Source organism: Malaclemys terrapin, chromosome 7 (assembly GCF_027887155.1).
Source record: "Malaclemys terrapin pileata isolate rMalTer1 chromosome 7, rMalTer1.hap1, whole genome shotgun sequence".
Classification (NCBI taxonomy): Eukaryota; Metazoa; Chordata; order Testudines; family Emydidae; genus Malaclemys; species Malaclemys terrapin.
This window is the reverse complement of record NC_071511.1, coordinates 20,091,154-20,106,514: the sequence shown is the minus strand read 5'-3', so window position 1 is coordinate 20,106,514 and position 15,361 is coordinate 20,091,154. Positions and strand designations below refer to the sequence as shown.

The following is a 15,361-nucleotide window of genomic DNA, read 5'->3' as shown; positions in this document are numbered from 1 at the left end:
TGGGGGGAAAAAAAAAAGCTTACCTCTTCACTTATTAAGCATGCATGCCCACTAAGAGAAGTGGTTTCTGGATAAAACAAGATTTAGACAGGGATATAACGTATGTCTCCATTTCTAGCTCACATCAATCAGTGACTCTTACCAAAAAGTTATAGAACGTTTATGGAGGAGGCTTTCCCTATATTAGGGCTAATAAAGAACTACCAGAGCCTTTTGGGGATGCTGTGAGAAAGGTGAATGCCTTGGTTACATACCTGCCACATCAAATTCTAACTCCAGCACAACTTTGTTGGTAAGTGCTGCATCACGCAAGAGCTGATTGGCTTCCTCCATGGTCCCATCTTCAGTTGCGATGCCATTGATGGAAAGGACTCTGTCTCCGACTTGTAGCAGCCCACACCTGCAGTCCAGATCAGAAAAGGAGAAAAAGCTCAAAGACAACTATGAGCCACCTTTGCCAGACAAGTCAGTCACAATCTACAGATCTACGTGGAAGAATTCAATTTTTATTTTTTTCAACCATTTTGATGGATAATATCAATGTTTATCTTTAAGCATTTTTTCCTAATTTTAATCCATTTAAATGTTCACAGTTGTGGGAAATAAGACAATGGGGGGGGCGCCAATCAATAATTATGACAGTAGTTGCTCAGATTCAAAAAGTTAAAGCTTTATATACACTGGTAAAATACAAATAGTCAATGTAATATGTCAAAATATACAAAGTAAACATCCTTAAATTAAACGAATAAATTCTCAAGCAGCATTTTTCATACTTTGCCTACCTGCAAATTTCAGTTATCAATGGAATTTTTTTTTTGTTGATTTGTGTGTACAGTGAACTAGACATTTACCACTAAAAATCTGATGCTTCCAAGTGTATTTATAGAAAACTAACAGCTGACAGAGGCAACACATTGGGGAGCCATGCGGGGTCATGTGCCCTCCCAGATTTGCTGCTTGGCTTGTACTGAACATGCTCGGTAACACAGCTGAAGCCAGCTACCCTTACTCTGCCAGCCCCCCCGACACCAGCAGGCACGGGTCATCTCTGACCGCTGAGAAATGATAACATTAGGCCACAAAAACAAGATACATAGCTCTAAAATACACAACCCAATGTAGGGAACCTACTAAGATCATCAGGAACAAACTCACAAGCATGGATATTTTCAGAGTTTGACCTATTCTTTGCTCAGTCATGTCCTGTTCGCAAAGAGCAGTTCTTCGGGTTTCCTGCAGTGTACACAGAGAAATCTCCCTGCCACCCCTAAAAACCAAACCCACAGCTGTGAAATTGGATAAAAACTAGTTGCCTTTGCTCTCTAACCATATCTAGTGGTACACAGCTCTCCATGTGTGCATGCCTGAGCCTCCTGGAACCCAAAATAATGACACTGAAAATTACAGAGTCCTTTGATTAATATATGACTAATATCAAAGTTACAATCCAATGAACTCACCAAAATGTCTCAGCAAATTGGATAATCATTCATCCCTTGTAATTGCTTTTCCCGAAGCCAAATGTACATTGATACTGTTTAATGGCCTTGAAAGGCCAATATTATTATTGTTTGATGCTCTTCCAATAGAACCACTGACACTTCCTTTTAAACATAACTGTGTAACAACTTTTTCATTCGGAAGAAACCAAAGAACTGTGAAGTTGGGTTGGAGTTGACAACTGTGGCATGCAGGCCACATACTGTGGGTTGCATCTGTGCATATGAGCAGAGCAGAGTTTTTGCAAACACTAAGCAATATGTTTGCAAACCAGCCCCACTCTTATTTGCCTTAACCTCAGAAGGAAATCTTAAGACTTCTGTGCCATCCACCATAGCTCGTCTGACCTACCACGTTATTCCACAAAGGCACGAATGCAGTGCTGTACCTGGGCTTTCCATTGCCCATTAGGCAGTTATGTCTGTCTCACACACAAACATTTAAACCATTGAGTTATGGCTAGAAGGGACTAAATCCATGAAATCTTTCCAAAATTTTCTGCTCTTGCATTCCTCTTTAGTTACTACAGCCAAGCACTGGTACAGAATTCCAAGAGTTATAGGAAATTCTTCTTTCAGTCAAGTTAGGATGGTCTCCAAAATCGCTTTATAGGTATTGGGAGAGTTCTCTTTCTCCACCTGTACATTTAAAGCCACGTTTCAGAGCTCAGGTTCTCCAGCTCAGTGAGATCTTTATCGGTTACTGACCCAGCAAAATCTTTACCTGCCCAATTTCAAATATCAGACTTTGCTGATGTTTCACACAGCAACCATACCTTAACCATCCCATACCTCACTTCAAGCATGACGGGATTGTAAGAGAACCTGTGGTATCAAGGTTTGTCACTAGAGAGGCCATTACAGTCAAAGGAGACTAGGAAGTAGCTGTCACTCCAAACAAGCCCTGGATGCAATTGGCCAAGTTGTCATCAGACCACGCTAACATTGTGGTGTTGAAAAATGCACATGCTCAACATCTTCTCTCTAGAGGTTGGAGAGGTGATTTTGCTAGGGGGAGGGCATTTATTAAATCCGTGTTATATTATGGTGCTGCCTGGGTTACGTTATCCAGGGAAAAATGAAGGCATCTATGAGATGTATTTTTAAAAAGTGTTTGTCAAGGAGACCCAGAGATGATGCCAGGCACTCTTCTTATGTACTATAAATGTGAATAAATGCCGTATTAATTGGCTGCGCAATCAATTAGATGCTTAACTGGTCCTCTGTATGTGCAGCTACTATGACTTTATGTGGAAATTGTGGGTTATAGAACTTAAGACTCCCAACGGCTGTGACAGAAATATTTCCTTCAGCACTATGAACTCTGTTGCTGCAACAGTATGTCTTACTTAGAAGGGACCAACAGCTGCGGGACGAAAAAGGTTTTACATTATCATCACGAAGTCAGAAAAACCCAACCAGCTGTGACATGACCATTGTTTTCATCACGGGACAACAGGGTCATTGGGTGCCTTCAAACAACGTCAGAGAAGTTAGCTGTCGTTTTCCCCACTCGAGCTGCTTGGACGGGAGACGCAGGTTCTTACGTTCCTTTGCTCAAGTTAGATTTTCCTCGCAGGTTTATAAAATGTTGTGAAGTGAAGCAGTGACCTCGTGTCCCCCTTGATGAAGGTGCTGAAGCCAGATGTGCCTTGTTAACTCTACAGTATCATCTAATGGTGAGAGAAGGAGACTGGGAGTCAAGACTCCTGGGGTTATTTTTCTAGCTTTACCACTGACATGCCGGCCCTATGCGGACCAAACCCTCTTTCAGTCATTTTGCCCACCGAGATGACACCCACCTTATGGGTGGGCTGCGTGGCTTTCATCAGTGTTTGTAAAGTGCTGTGAGATCCTTGGAAGAAAAGTGCTACCAATGAAAAGAATGAGGAGGCTGGTGTATTCTTGAGTGAAGGACACCCTTCTTGTAACACTGGAGTTCATAGTGTTGGATGCCTTCACTTGGGTTTAATGTCTGCTCTAAATGAGCTTTACATTTTGTTATGGCTGATACGATGCGCAGGTCGCATCCTAACTTGATTAAAAAACTTGTTGGCAACTTTCACTGGCCACTAATTTCTCTCACTTGTGAGCTTAGTATTACTGGCTTCCAGGTGCTATGATCAAATGACAAAATCTGAGCAAAGCTGGAGAACTCAGAACCTAACCGACTTTTGGCACCCAGACACAGACCAGAAAGCCTCGCCCATTCTCCTGGCAAACATGCACTCTCCAAAGGAGACACTTCCTCCCACAGATCGTGCCCTGAAGTCACTCTGGAAAGGAAGGGTTGCCTTACTTGTTTCAGCAGCACGTTTAGTTACACGAGGGAGAGGGAAACAGACTCATTTAGAGGCAACCAAGAGGAAAATGATAGACACGCAGCTTATACCACTCCGGCTGCTGATGCAGAGGGCTGAGTCACAGTCTAATTTCAAGCCCAGAGGGCTCAACCTGCCCCCATTAAGCAGAGTGACTGATGGTGAGGGATGACTGGTAGATGCCACCAGCTGTAAAACTGATCACAGGGGTGTCTTTCCCTTGAAATGTCTCTCACGTGGTAACTGGAAACAAACATTAGTTGGGTGACACCTTGACTTGTTGCCAAGGAGAACTTAGCCTCTTCCTGCACCAGTTGAAAGATGCAGTAAATTCTCTTTCTAAACACAGCCTGGTGCTGCTGGCTAGTGTATGGCGCTGACCTGAAACAGAGTGCTCTGGAGGGGATAGGAATCAAATCCTCTCCCCTTCGCTTGCATTCTCACAGATCATTCTACAGCAGGCATACAGCACTGTAGGCCAGATGTTGCGTCTCTCACTCGGTAGCTATTGGGAACTGGCTAGTTGCTTTCCAAGAGAATAGCAGCTATACCGGGAATTGACTCAACTCACCTGAATTGCATAACATCCCACCCCATTAAGCAGAGAAAAACCCAAAGTCGGTGAACGGGTGAGACCAGCCAATGAGAGAGAGAGAGAGTTATGATGGTATCACAACACGAGCAGGGCCGGCTCCAGGCACCTGCTTGGGGCGGCACCTGGAGGGGGGCGGTGCTCAGGGTTGGGTTTTTTTTGTTTTGTTTTCTTAAAGCATACTGGGGCTGTTGGGGCGCCCTCCTCCCGGCGCTCCAGCCGGTCGGGGAGAGCGGGGCCCCGGCCGGGCTCAGTGCCCTCCCCTGCTGCCAAAAATGCCAGAGCCGGCCCTGAACACGAGGCAGACTGCATGCCCTTGGGGGACAGCAGGATAAGAAAAAACAAAGACCAGGGAAAGAAAAGTTACATTCCTGGGTCGTGTGTCCATACTCACACTCAAAGGGCTTTCCTTCCCTGCTCCAGAATTGCTCCCCCCTGCTGCAACTGCTCAGCCAACCTCCCGTTCCACAAACATCGCCTACCAGGCAAACGCACGCTCTCGCACATACAAACCAGGGAGCACAATTTGTTTGCACAGGTGGCCATCCAACTTTTGTGCAGCATAGTGACTGTACGCACATGGGTGAGCATGTAGAAATGAAGGCCAGCCACGAATAACGATTTGGCCTTGTAAGCATAAGAAAATGGCTGTGATATCTCGAGTAGCAGTTAGAACAGTACCTGCCAAGGAGGAGAGAATAAAGTTCCTGGCCTGAATGGAGGTTAGTACAATTTTCTTTCGGTCTCCCTACATATCTCCTCTCTCCCTCCCCCCAAACACCGACCCATTCTATTACACCAGGAGGGCAACATCATGTGATGAAAGTGTTTTACGGTGGCTAAGAGGCTAGGAAAGGTGGCCTGCCATGGTGAAGGTAGCACACATTACAGAAGGTAATTTTCAACATCAAAATAATCCATACTGCAAAGCAGGGCAGATAGATCTCTGCAATCTGAATGGATGAAGGAGGTGACTGGCGGAGTGAGAATCCTGCTGGGTGGGCAGCTAAGAAGAAAAGCTGCCTACATGACACGTTAGATCCAGGCAAGACCGTGCAGCAAGTCTCTGCTCTCGCTTGGGGCTTGGCAAGAGGATCAGAGAAGCAGCGCTGATTCCAAACCCTCCTGGGAGAGAAGGCTTTGTTAATGCCTGATTTATAAAAGCAGTTTGGGATTTCACAACACGGTCCAACTCCACCACATTAATGGGAAATAAAACCACCGTCGCTTTTACAAATTGGATTTTAAATCCAAACAAAGGCTCAGAAGGCTTTAGCATCCCTACCAACTGGTGCCACAGCAGGACAATCTTTTCAGGGAGACTTCGGAGAACAGAAGATACTTCTTTTCTCTTTTCTTTTTGCCACCACCACCAGTCTCACAAAGTTTGATCCTAAGTATATAAACTAGATCTGCTGTGATTAGTACAACACAGGCTGCCCCACGACATGGATACCACAAGGCAAAGATGCAGATATTTTTCTGCTAGGGACTCTTAAATGCCACTCGGCCTTCTCTGTGGTGTGATTAATGTTATTTGTGTGGTGTGGTGTGGTTTGTGGCAGCTGAAGCCTTGCCAGGCAGATAAAACATTAATCAAGCCTGCAGAGATTTGTTGTGCTAGGGAAATATCCACAGTAGGTACCGGGAGCTATTTGTTACTTCCATCACAGCATTAGATAGGACAGATCATCAGTGTAAATCACAGGCAGTTTAAGGAATAGTCCATAGGGGTGGGTGTGTGCGGTTAGTTTTGAAGCTAATGTACCTTGTTCAGTGGGAATTAAAAGCGAGGCTGTAGCCGGAGAATGCTAGGTAAAAATGGCTTCTTATTCAAACCAGCGGTGGTCTTGTTTGAGTCCCCACTAGTGACTTCACTGGCAATATTTAAAGACAATATTTGGTCCTGTTATCCCACAGGAGCCAACTTAACTCTAGAAGTACAATCTGGATTATATTCTGCTCCATGAATAATCATTGCTAATTACTCTGCCTCACTCAACATTGTCAGCTAAATTTGAATTGCAAGGGTCTTTTTACTGGTAACAATGTAAGAGGGAGGAGGAACAGACTGATTTTTAGAGCTTGAGAGTTATGTTGGGGGAAAAAAAGACATCTATGCGGCCCTTTGGCTGGAATACAGAACTTGGCTTCACGGCACCTGGATTTTAGCTCCAACTCCGGCACTGGCTTGCTGCACCACCTTTGGCAAGTCACTTAACTATGCTGTCCCTCAGTTTCCCTATGTGTAAAATAGAGAGATAATGAAGTTTAGCCACCTTTCTGAAGAGCTTTGAGACTCTGATCTGGAGAGCAGGATAATATTCTTTTCTGACCTGTGAAGCAAACCAACCTACTCCTGAGTCTCAGTGATATACACCTGGAATCAATAGCGTCATTTTTAGAGTCATTTCTGTTTCCAACTACACTTAAAAAAAAAAAAAAAAAAAAAAGATGTCACAAAGCACGTGGCAAGCAGACAGAACGATAAACACCAGCATCCAACTGCCACAGAAATAGGCGCTTCAGATAATGCTCACACAAAAATGGGTATTACCTTCCATTGAAACACAGATATCAGACAGCAGTACAACTCCTCCAGGAAGTGATGGAGCCATCTCCGAGAAGGAGCACGGTGCTTTTCTGGGTGCACCCGTGCAATGCCAGAAGACCCTGTGGAATTCGCAGCCTTTGGTGCTTCACTAGAGCCCACCACATAGTTTGATTTAGGGCAGAGTGCAAAGTGCATTTCTTTATACAGGTCTTTGATTAATCAAACCACAGGCCTGCTGGGCCAATTACAGTTAATTTTAAATGAACTGTGACCATTTCGTGGTACATTGGCTTTAATTGTTGTGAAAACCCAAATGCTGCTGCAGTGGCCAGCGCATACAAATAAATATTCACGCTCTCCTAGATGGGAAGGAGATTAAAATTAAGCTCCTTGCTGGAATATGAGGAAATGCAGTGTCTGAAACAAACCCCAGCAAGTAGGCCCTCCAATACAGTACAGATTCCCTTCTCTGTACTGAATGCACAAGCACTAAGCCGCACCCAGTGAGGAACTGGTGATAATGAAAAGATAATAAATAAAAAGAAGAGTAATGGGTGAAAGACATCTTTGAAAAAGGAAACCATCAGCAACATCATGCAGTGATCAAGGGCAAGGGCTCTAACCTCTCTGCTGGGCTGTCGGGCTCAATAAATCGGACGAGGGGCGGGGAAGACAGGGTTTCAGTAGCAAAGATCCCCCCCTGGAGCTGAAGGCCAAAGCCATTCAAGGGGTCTCCCCTTAGGATCACCTCTGTTGTTTCTGTGTGAACAATCTGCCCACCGGGACCCACTGTACTAGAAGCCAGCGACACTGAAACGAGAAAAAGCATTAGAGGCTCTGGTTAGCAGCCAGCTTTGTGCAAGGTCTGTAGAAACGTGGCTCCCGTGTTGCCTCGTGGCTGCAAGTGCCCACAAGCCATTCCCAACTGGCCGTTCTGCATCGTTCCACGGTAAAGGAATCCTACCAGGGGAAGGGAGCCTACCGTGAACACACACGGAGGTGGATGCAGTATGTCGCAGGCGCAACACTTATCAAGAGGGACAGGAGGGCAAGAGGGGCAAACTCATGATTTGCAAGGTCTCAAGCGAGAGCAAGACCTAAAAGATGCAGGCAGGAGAGATTGGGGGTGAAGGGGAGGGGATTGATTAACTTGGGCCAGGCCTCTGGCCCACTGCAGGAAAGGTTGGAGTAGGAGGAGCAGTACAAATTAAGGGAGAGGAGCTAAACTCATGACAAGTTTCCCCAAACTCAGATCCCTGCTGGCAAAAGATGGGGAGGGAAAGGGGACTGAAAGAGGTTGTCAGCACAGCATTCACAAAAGCACAGGGCCCACCACAGTCTCTTCCACCGCTTGTGTCCAAGGCTGGCCCTAGTGAAGTCACCTGAGTAGGAAGAGGGAGGTGTTGGTGGCACTGAGATCAACACACCCGTCTAGCCAGGCATCCCACTTACATGAGCTCTTGTGGTCCTTCTTCCTCTGTCTCCTCCTCATCATGGTGGCACGCGGGCTCATAGGGTGGGAGCTTCGAGGTAGCGTATTCGAATTCTGGCAGGGGAAACCTTGCGTGTTCATGGTGGGCGATGAGAAGTTGGCAGCAACAAGAGCTATGCAAACACGGAACAACAACTCAGCAGTAAGAGAAAACAAACCTAGCTCACCAGCATGATTAAATGCAAACTTAACTCGCCAGTTATACATCAAGCAAGCAACTACTTCAGCAGATTAAAACTGGACGTGTTTTCTGCTGCAAACTTCCATTGCCTAACCAGGCGTACACACATTGGTGTGTTTACTGTAGGGTTGCCCATGAATATGCTAGGCACGCTGGTGTGTTACTGTAGGGCTGGCTCCTCGTTAACCAAATATGCTGGCATCATTAGCATAGAGTTGCCTCCTTTGCAGCATGTCATCATTATATTGTAGAGCTGCCCGAGAGCATGCCTAGCTAGGTACACTGGTGTGTTATTGTAGGGTTGTCTGCTCCCCTCCCCCACGTGCTGGACTGCACACACTCACTTAACAATAAAAATCTTATTACGGATTTTTGGACACAGATTTGGAGACCAAGAAAGTGGTGGGTCACATTTTGGATCGACAAGTGTTTTTTAAGCTTACTGTGGGAGGGGAGTGGTCAGTAAGCCTGACAGCAGAGCGACTAGCTCTTGCAGAGTGACACACACACACAAATGTTAAGTGGCTGGGTTACATTTGCAATAATCTTGGCTGGAGGTCTGGTTCCAGGTGGGTGTCTTGCAGTGCCCTGGATGGTGGGTGTGGCAGTAGTTGACACAGGGATCCCAGCAATGGTGATGGTCACTTTTCTGCACCTTGACTGCAATCAGCACACACAAGAAACAAAACCACAGAGACGGGGAAAGAAAATTACAATAAGCAACAAGGAACAGAAGCCTTTGAGGAGTCAGCCATTGGGAGAGCTGTGTAGATCACTGGGTCAATGCACTAGCCTTTCCCCACTGGGGACTACCAGAAAAAGCCAAAGATTGAAGGGTCTCGGTGACAGAACCATCCTCTTACCACGGCAGAGCTGAACCATATTAACAGGGCACCACAGGGGACTCCTGCCAATGCTGAACACTGTGTGTGCATGCTGAAGGGAGGTCAGTTTTTAGAGCTTCATCTGGCACCTTTTACCAGCATTAAATTCACCAACCAACAGATAACGTCACACCTAGGCCAAGGCTAATGGTGATGGGAGGGACTCCTATCGTTTTGAGTTGTGGATTCCAGGGCACTCACCAAGGCAGAAGAAAGAGGAAAGGGTTTTGTTTTGTTTTTCATTAGTCTTATTAAACACACAAACCGCACCCGCTGCACCCTCACTCAAACAGGAAAAGGGGCCTACATTACAGCAAGGCTACCTTAAAAAAAAAAGCTTTAAAAACCAGGGTGCAAACGTGACACTTGGCAAACATGCAGGAAGTCACTCAATGGCTTTGCTTTTTATCCCTTTCCTCCAGCCCAGCACTTCAGGGGGTTCCCATGCCAGCACAGCGGTTTGCTTGTGCAGATCTGATTGTAGGATTAGGGCCTCAGAGCATAGTCTCCAGGCAGGAGGGACCCTTGGCTTCACGATACCTATTTATTGTGCCACGCAAACTCTTCGAGGTGAACAGATAAATGAATACCAAGATGCATGTACATTTTCACTTCTGTCTGAAGTGAAATTTGAACCTTTTCTTACCAAGGCCTGGACCAAGAACTAGTCATGAGCACGCACGTGGTTTGATTTCCTATGCCCAGAGCGCTGGGATCAATTTCCCAGGCTATCTATATTTATTTTTGATTCCTGCTAGGCAATGCTTAACAAAACGAGCAAGTTTGCAACAGTCCCTCTTTTCAGCAGCATACAAAACTGCATCCCATAGCAGACAATCACTGTAGCCATGACTTATACTGGAGCTCTTTTAACCTTGCACAGACTGATAACCATCCTTCACGGATGAGATATTCGCTGCGAATTGAACTCTCTCTCCAAGTGTAATTGCTGGCAGCGCAAGCAGGATCCGATCTTACCCAGGAACAGATCTCTGACAAGGACACCCGCTCAACTAGTGACTTCGCCACACAGATTGATCTCAAAAGTCATCTTCCCTGATGATTTAAACACTGGACATAAATTCTGCTTATGTGATACCCATCACACCATAGGCCTCCACAGGCACTTTATACCCATCACGCTGTTCAGCTCAGGCAGTTCCTCTGCAATTCTGTGTGCTTGTTTCTCTGCTTCCCTTGTGATGTATTTAGTGAATTGAGCAGATTTTTTAAAAACCAAATGAGAAACAAAGACATGAAGTTTGCATGCTGTGAATATAGGAACACTTTTCAGTAGTTCAGATTAGGGTTGCCAACCCTTCAGGATTGGCCTGGAGGCTCCAGGGAATTAAAGATTAAGCCATGTGTTAAAACCTCCAGGAACACGTCCAACTAAAATTGGCAATCCTAGTTCAGATCCAAAACACAGGAGTTTTCTTCTTATAAATCCAAATATTCAAACAGTGTTTAATGAATAGTAATGAACATTCTTGTGTCTCTATGGGATCTCAATGGTGTCTACCCACCTACGCTCCACTGCTCTCCAGAAGGTGATATTCTAGGCCTTACACACCTGCCAACCACTGAAGTTTACCCGTTTTGCGTTGCACGGCCCATTTTTCTTACTGCCCTCATTTGTTCCCAGATTCACACGAACAGGCTACTGCAAAGAGGGAGGAAGAGTGACACCCACACCCTGCTCCATGTCCAGCACTACGTACCTGTACAAGATCAACCACCTGAAGCTTATTATGTGGTCCTGGTGGTTAATCACTATGGGGCAAATTCATCCCTGTGCTGGTGTGAGCACTGGTGCAGGGACAGAAGGAGGCGGTTTGTGCTTCCCTTATTCTGGGCAGCCAGGGTCCCACCTCCACGCTCCTACAGCCCACCCTTGCCCTTGCAGTGGGGAAGGGGGAGGGACTCACATAGAGGGGGTAATAAGACCCTCTGTGCAGGGGTTATTCCCTGGGGGGTGAAGGTTTGTGTCTGCTCTACAGCCCCTTTGCACCAACCTAGATGGCATAAAGAGGCTGCAGGGCAAATATCAGTTTGGCCCTAGGAGCTCAATCACTTACGACGCAGAGGGCCAGCCATTCCCACGGAGGTCAATGGGAGCAAAACATGTTCGGCTTCTTGCAGGACCAGCTGCCCCAAGAAAGCTGCAGATGGCTGCAAGGCAGCATGGTTCACCAGTTCTCCAGCTCCTGGACCCCACAGACGGCAGCCAATTACCCCACTAAGTGCCCAGCTCTATGGTCAGCTCTTCCTGGGTCTGAACTGTGCCGCTAGGAGATATGTATCAAGGAGGCTAAGAGGAGGGAACATTTAAGGACATACATGGCCCTGGATCCACAGCACACAGAGTTCTGCTTCATATCAACGGCCATTCAATGTGCAGCTCAAGGGCATCTGTTTGTTTTGACCCTTCATTCGTTAAAGAGAGTTTAAATAACGTGGGAACAGTTGTCACTTTCACGCCCTTTGCCTTGAAGTGCCATGATCATGCTCAGAAATTTGCACTCTGGATTGCTACCACGGTTGGCTGATCTCCTAAGTGGGGATGGGGGAAAATGACTGGGCACATACACAAAGCCATCCCTCCACTAAACATACCTCCTGAATGCATATGTTTTGAAAGGAGATTAGGAGCAGGGCACTAAAGCAGGAAGGAGAATGGCTCATTTTAACAGCTGTTGAAAAAGGATTCGTTTCCCATTTTTCTTGGGCACCTGGGTCAAGTCATTAGCCCCTCTGTTCAACTGCTCTAATTCTGCACAAATTAATCTAGGCATTTTAGAGCTTTAAACTTCTAGAAAAGGAGCAGTTATTAGAGTTTTATGTTCCAGTAGATTATGCTAAAGGACATTACAAATTCCCCCTTTCCCAAGTTATCCTGGAGGGGTAATGAAACGTGAGCTTCGCCTTGGGCTACTATCGGTCACCAATGACTGAATGTGTGCGCCCAGGAACCAGGCGACTGAGAAAGCACTGCAGAGGTGATTGGAACTGGAGGTTATACAATCTAATCCCGGGCACCATGAAACACGAACCATCAGTCTCGACTTATCCAGTCCCCAGAAAGAGCAGGTCTGCTTTGCAGAATGTGACGTTTACCCCATAACAGAGCAGGCTGGAACTGCATTAATATTATGGTATCGGCACTGAATTCAGCCGAGGTTTAGAGGAGGATCCAACCCACTGCCAGCTCTGGTCTTATAGAAGGAGAGATTAAGGCAAGGTCTACACTTGGAGCTGGGGGTGTGATTCCCAGCTCACGTGGACATAAATCATGCTAGTTCTCATCTGAACCAGCATGCTAAAAATTATAGCAGAGTCACAGTAACAAGGGCAACAGCAGCATGAGCCATCAGCTAGGAGTATAAACCCACCTGGACCCCGTGGGTACGGCAGGTAGCCTGTGCCACGACTGTCCATGCTACTACGGCTACACTACCATTTTTAGCATGCTACTTCAAAGGAGAGCTGGCACCAGTATGCCCACACCAGCCGGGAATCACTCCCCCAGCTCAGAGTATGGAAGTAGCTTAAGGGCACATCTACACTGCAATTGGAGGTGTGACTGCAGCACTGGTAGCTATACCCATGCTATCACAACTAAAAATATCAGTGTAGACACGTCAGCACTGGCTTCAGCGTGGGCTAGTAATGTAAGTACATGTCCAGGGTCCCCGGCATGCTTGTCCAGTCTGCACTGAAGTCCATGCCACTGCATCTACATTGCTATTTTTAGTGGTGCTGGGGTGGGTAAGTCTGCCTGCACTGAAATCACACCTTGGGTTGCAGTAGAGGCCTACCCAAAGATGGATAACTATGAGGCTTCCGAGGGTGAAATCCTGGCTCCATTAGAGTCAATGGGAGTTTTGTCATTGACTCCTTCCTTTAGGAATATTTCTTCTCATTGATTCCTCTAGTCCACCACCTTCTTCTGTTCAGACAGAGCGGCACATGATCAAGCCGCAATTACAGCAGTGCTGAGCTGGAAGACCAGCACTCATGTTTCAGCATTTCTGCCATAACTGGACCAACTTGTGGTCTAATTCTCCATCTACCTGCGTCATTTACAAGGCAAGTGCCAGGCCCTGCACAATTAAAGATGCACCTTGAAAGCCAGATGCCTATGTAAGGCTTGTTCAATAGAAAAACATTAATTTTGGGGTACCCTTGTAATAATTGGGTTTACACATTTATTTTAATTGTAAACTCAATTATAATCTCTCAATATAATGCTGTCCTCGGGAGCCAAAAAAATCTTACCGCGTTATAGGTGAACCCACGTTATATTGAACTTGCTTTGATCCACTGGAGTGTGCAGCCTGCCCCCTCCCGGAGCACTGCTTTACCGCGTTATATCCAAATTCGTGTTATATTGGTTGCGTTATATATAAAGTCCATAAAAATATCACAACCTAAAACAAATGTTTAAAAGTATGACCCCTCCCCCCAAACCTCCTAAATTAATCTAAACAAAAAACTAATATAGTTCAAGAAAACTGTTAAAATCATACCTAGTAAAAACAAAAAAAGTAACACCAAAAATAAATCAAAATTAATCTCAAATGTTTAGCCCAATTAATAAACAAAAATGACAAAAATAAGCTATTCCACCCACCATTCCCTTTATAAGTCCTTAAAAACAACAAACAACAAATTAAAAACTGAAGAAAATTAAGCCATTTTCACCATTCATAACTGCCAGGCCCAACACCTGCTAAGGCCCCAGGTTTCATCAGCCCAGGTCGTCTTCATCATCATCCTAGGATGTCCTGACCAAACAGGGCAAAAGGAACATTATCAAGGAACAACATCACCTCCTCTACCAGCTCCAGCTAAGTCCCAAACGCTACCTACAATAAAATGGAATCAGACTTTAACAGAAGCAGCAACAACGGCAGCTCCAGACTCTCTCAACTAACTTTTCTCCTTTACCCAATAACCTGTTTGTACCATCTAAAACACTGTCAAACAAGGTTTTTCTTCTTCTAAACTCCAGCTGAAATAAAAAAAATATAAAGCCTTACTTAATACTTTATTTTTCAAATCCTTTAACTGTTTTTCCTATTAATAATGAACGTTAATAGTATATTTGCCACAATAGTAAGTAAGGGTAAAGTCCCTGTAAACCAAACCTGCGTTTAATGTTAAACAGTAAGTGGGTTATGTTAACACCTTTAGCCCTTTTATTCCATCTAAATTAATACAACAGTACTAAGGATCTGAGTTTAGCACAGCTTGTGATGCTGCAGGGCAATGGATTCCCAAATCCAATGTGCCCATACAAGCCTAGAGCTAATCACTTTTTTCTATTCGTTTACTTGACAAACTTCATCTCATCCAATGTGTTTCAGCAGAATGTCTATTTTTCTCCCCAGATGTCTCTCCCTGGAGCTATCCAATGTAATATCTGTACCGTGGTTCACATAAAACATCAGCATTAAAAACAAACAAGGTTTGGCTTCTTACTGCAAGTACACACCTGTGTCTGGAGGTTTCAGGGGGAGTCTGCTCTGGTGAGCAGGGAGTATTTCCAACTTGACATTTTCCGAAGTGGTGGCTAAGAGCTGAGTGGCCTCTAACAAGGAACAGTGCTCTGTGCTGGTGCCATCGATGGAGAGGATGTGATCACCAATGTGCAAGGCCCCACATCTGCAGAGAAAAGACACAGCCCATTATCTAAGAGCACAGATTTGCATCATGTGGTTAGGACTAGAGTTGGGCAAAATTCAGCAATTTTGGTTACCAGGGCTTTCACGTGACCCAGTTTTCTTCTCAGTTTTCTGTTCTCCCCTTTAATTTCCAGCTTCTAGCAAATGA

The 15,361-nt window shown here is 45.4% G+C and overlaps 1 protein-coding gene across 2 annotated transcripts in view; it reads right to left on the bottom strand.

Moving 5' to 3' along the window:
* GRIP2 (glutamate receptor interacting protein 2) overlaps nucleotides 1-15,361 on the bottom strand; it is a 116,993-nt gene that overhangs the window by 43,200 nt on the left and 58,432 nt on the right. For both annotated transcript variants that reach the window (XM_054035996.1, XM_054035997.1), the window contains exons 9-13: nucleotides 15,024-15,193; nucleotides 9,177-9,302; nucleotides 8,422-8,574; nucleotides 7,593-7,779; nucleotides 255-400 (exon numbers count right to left, since the gene is read on the bottom strand). In XM_054035996.1, coding sequence (XP_053891971.1) covers nucleotides 255-400; nucleotides 7,593-7,779; nucleotides 8,422-8,574; nucleotides 9,177-9,302; nucleotides 15,024-15,193 — 782 coding nt within the window. The remainder of the gene's footprint in view (nucleotides 1-254; nucleotides 401-7,592; nucleotides 7,780-8,421; nucleotides 8,575-9,176; nucleotides 9,303-15,023; nucleotides 15,194-15,361) is intronic.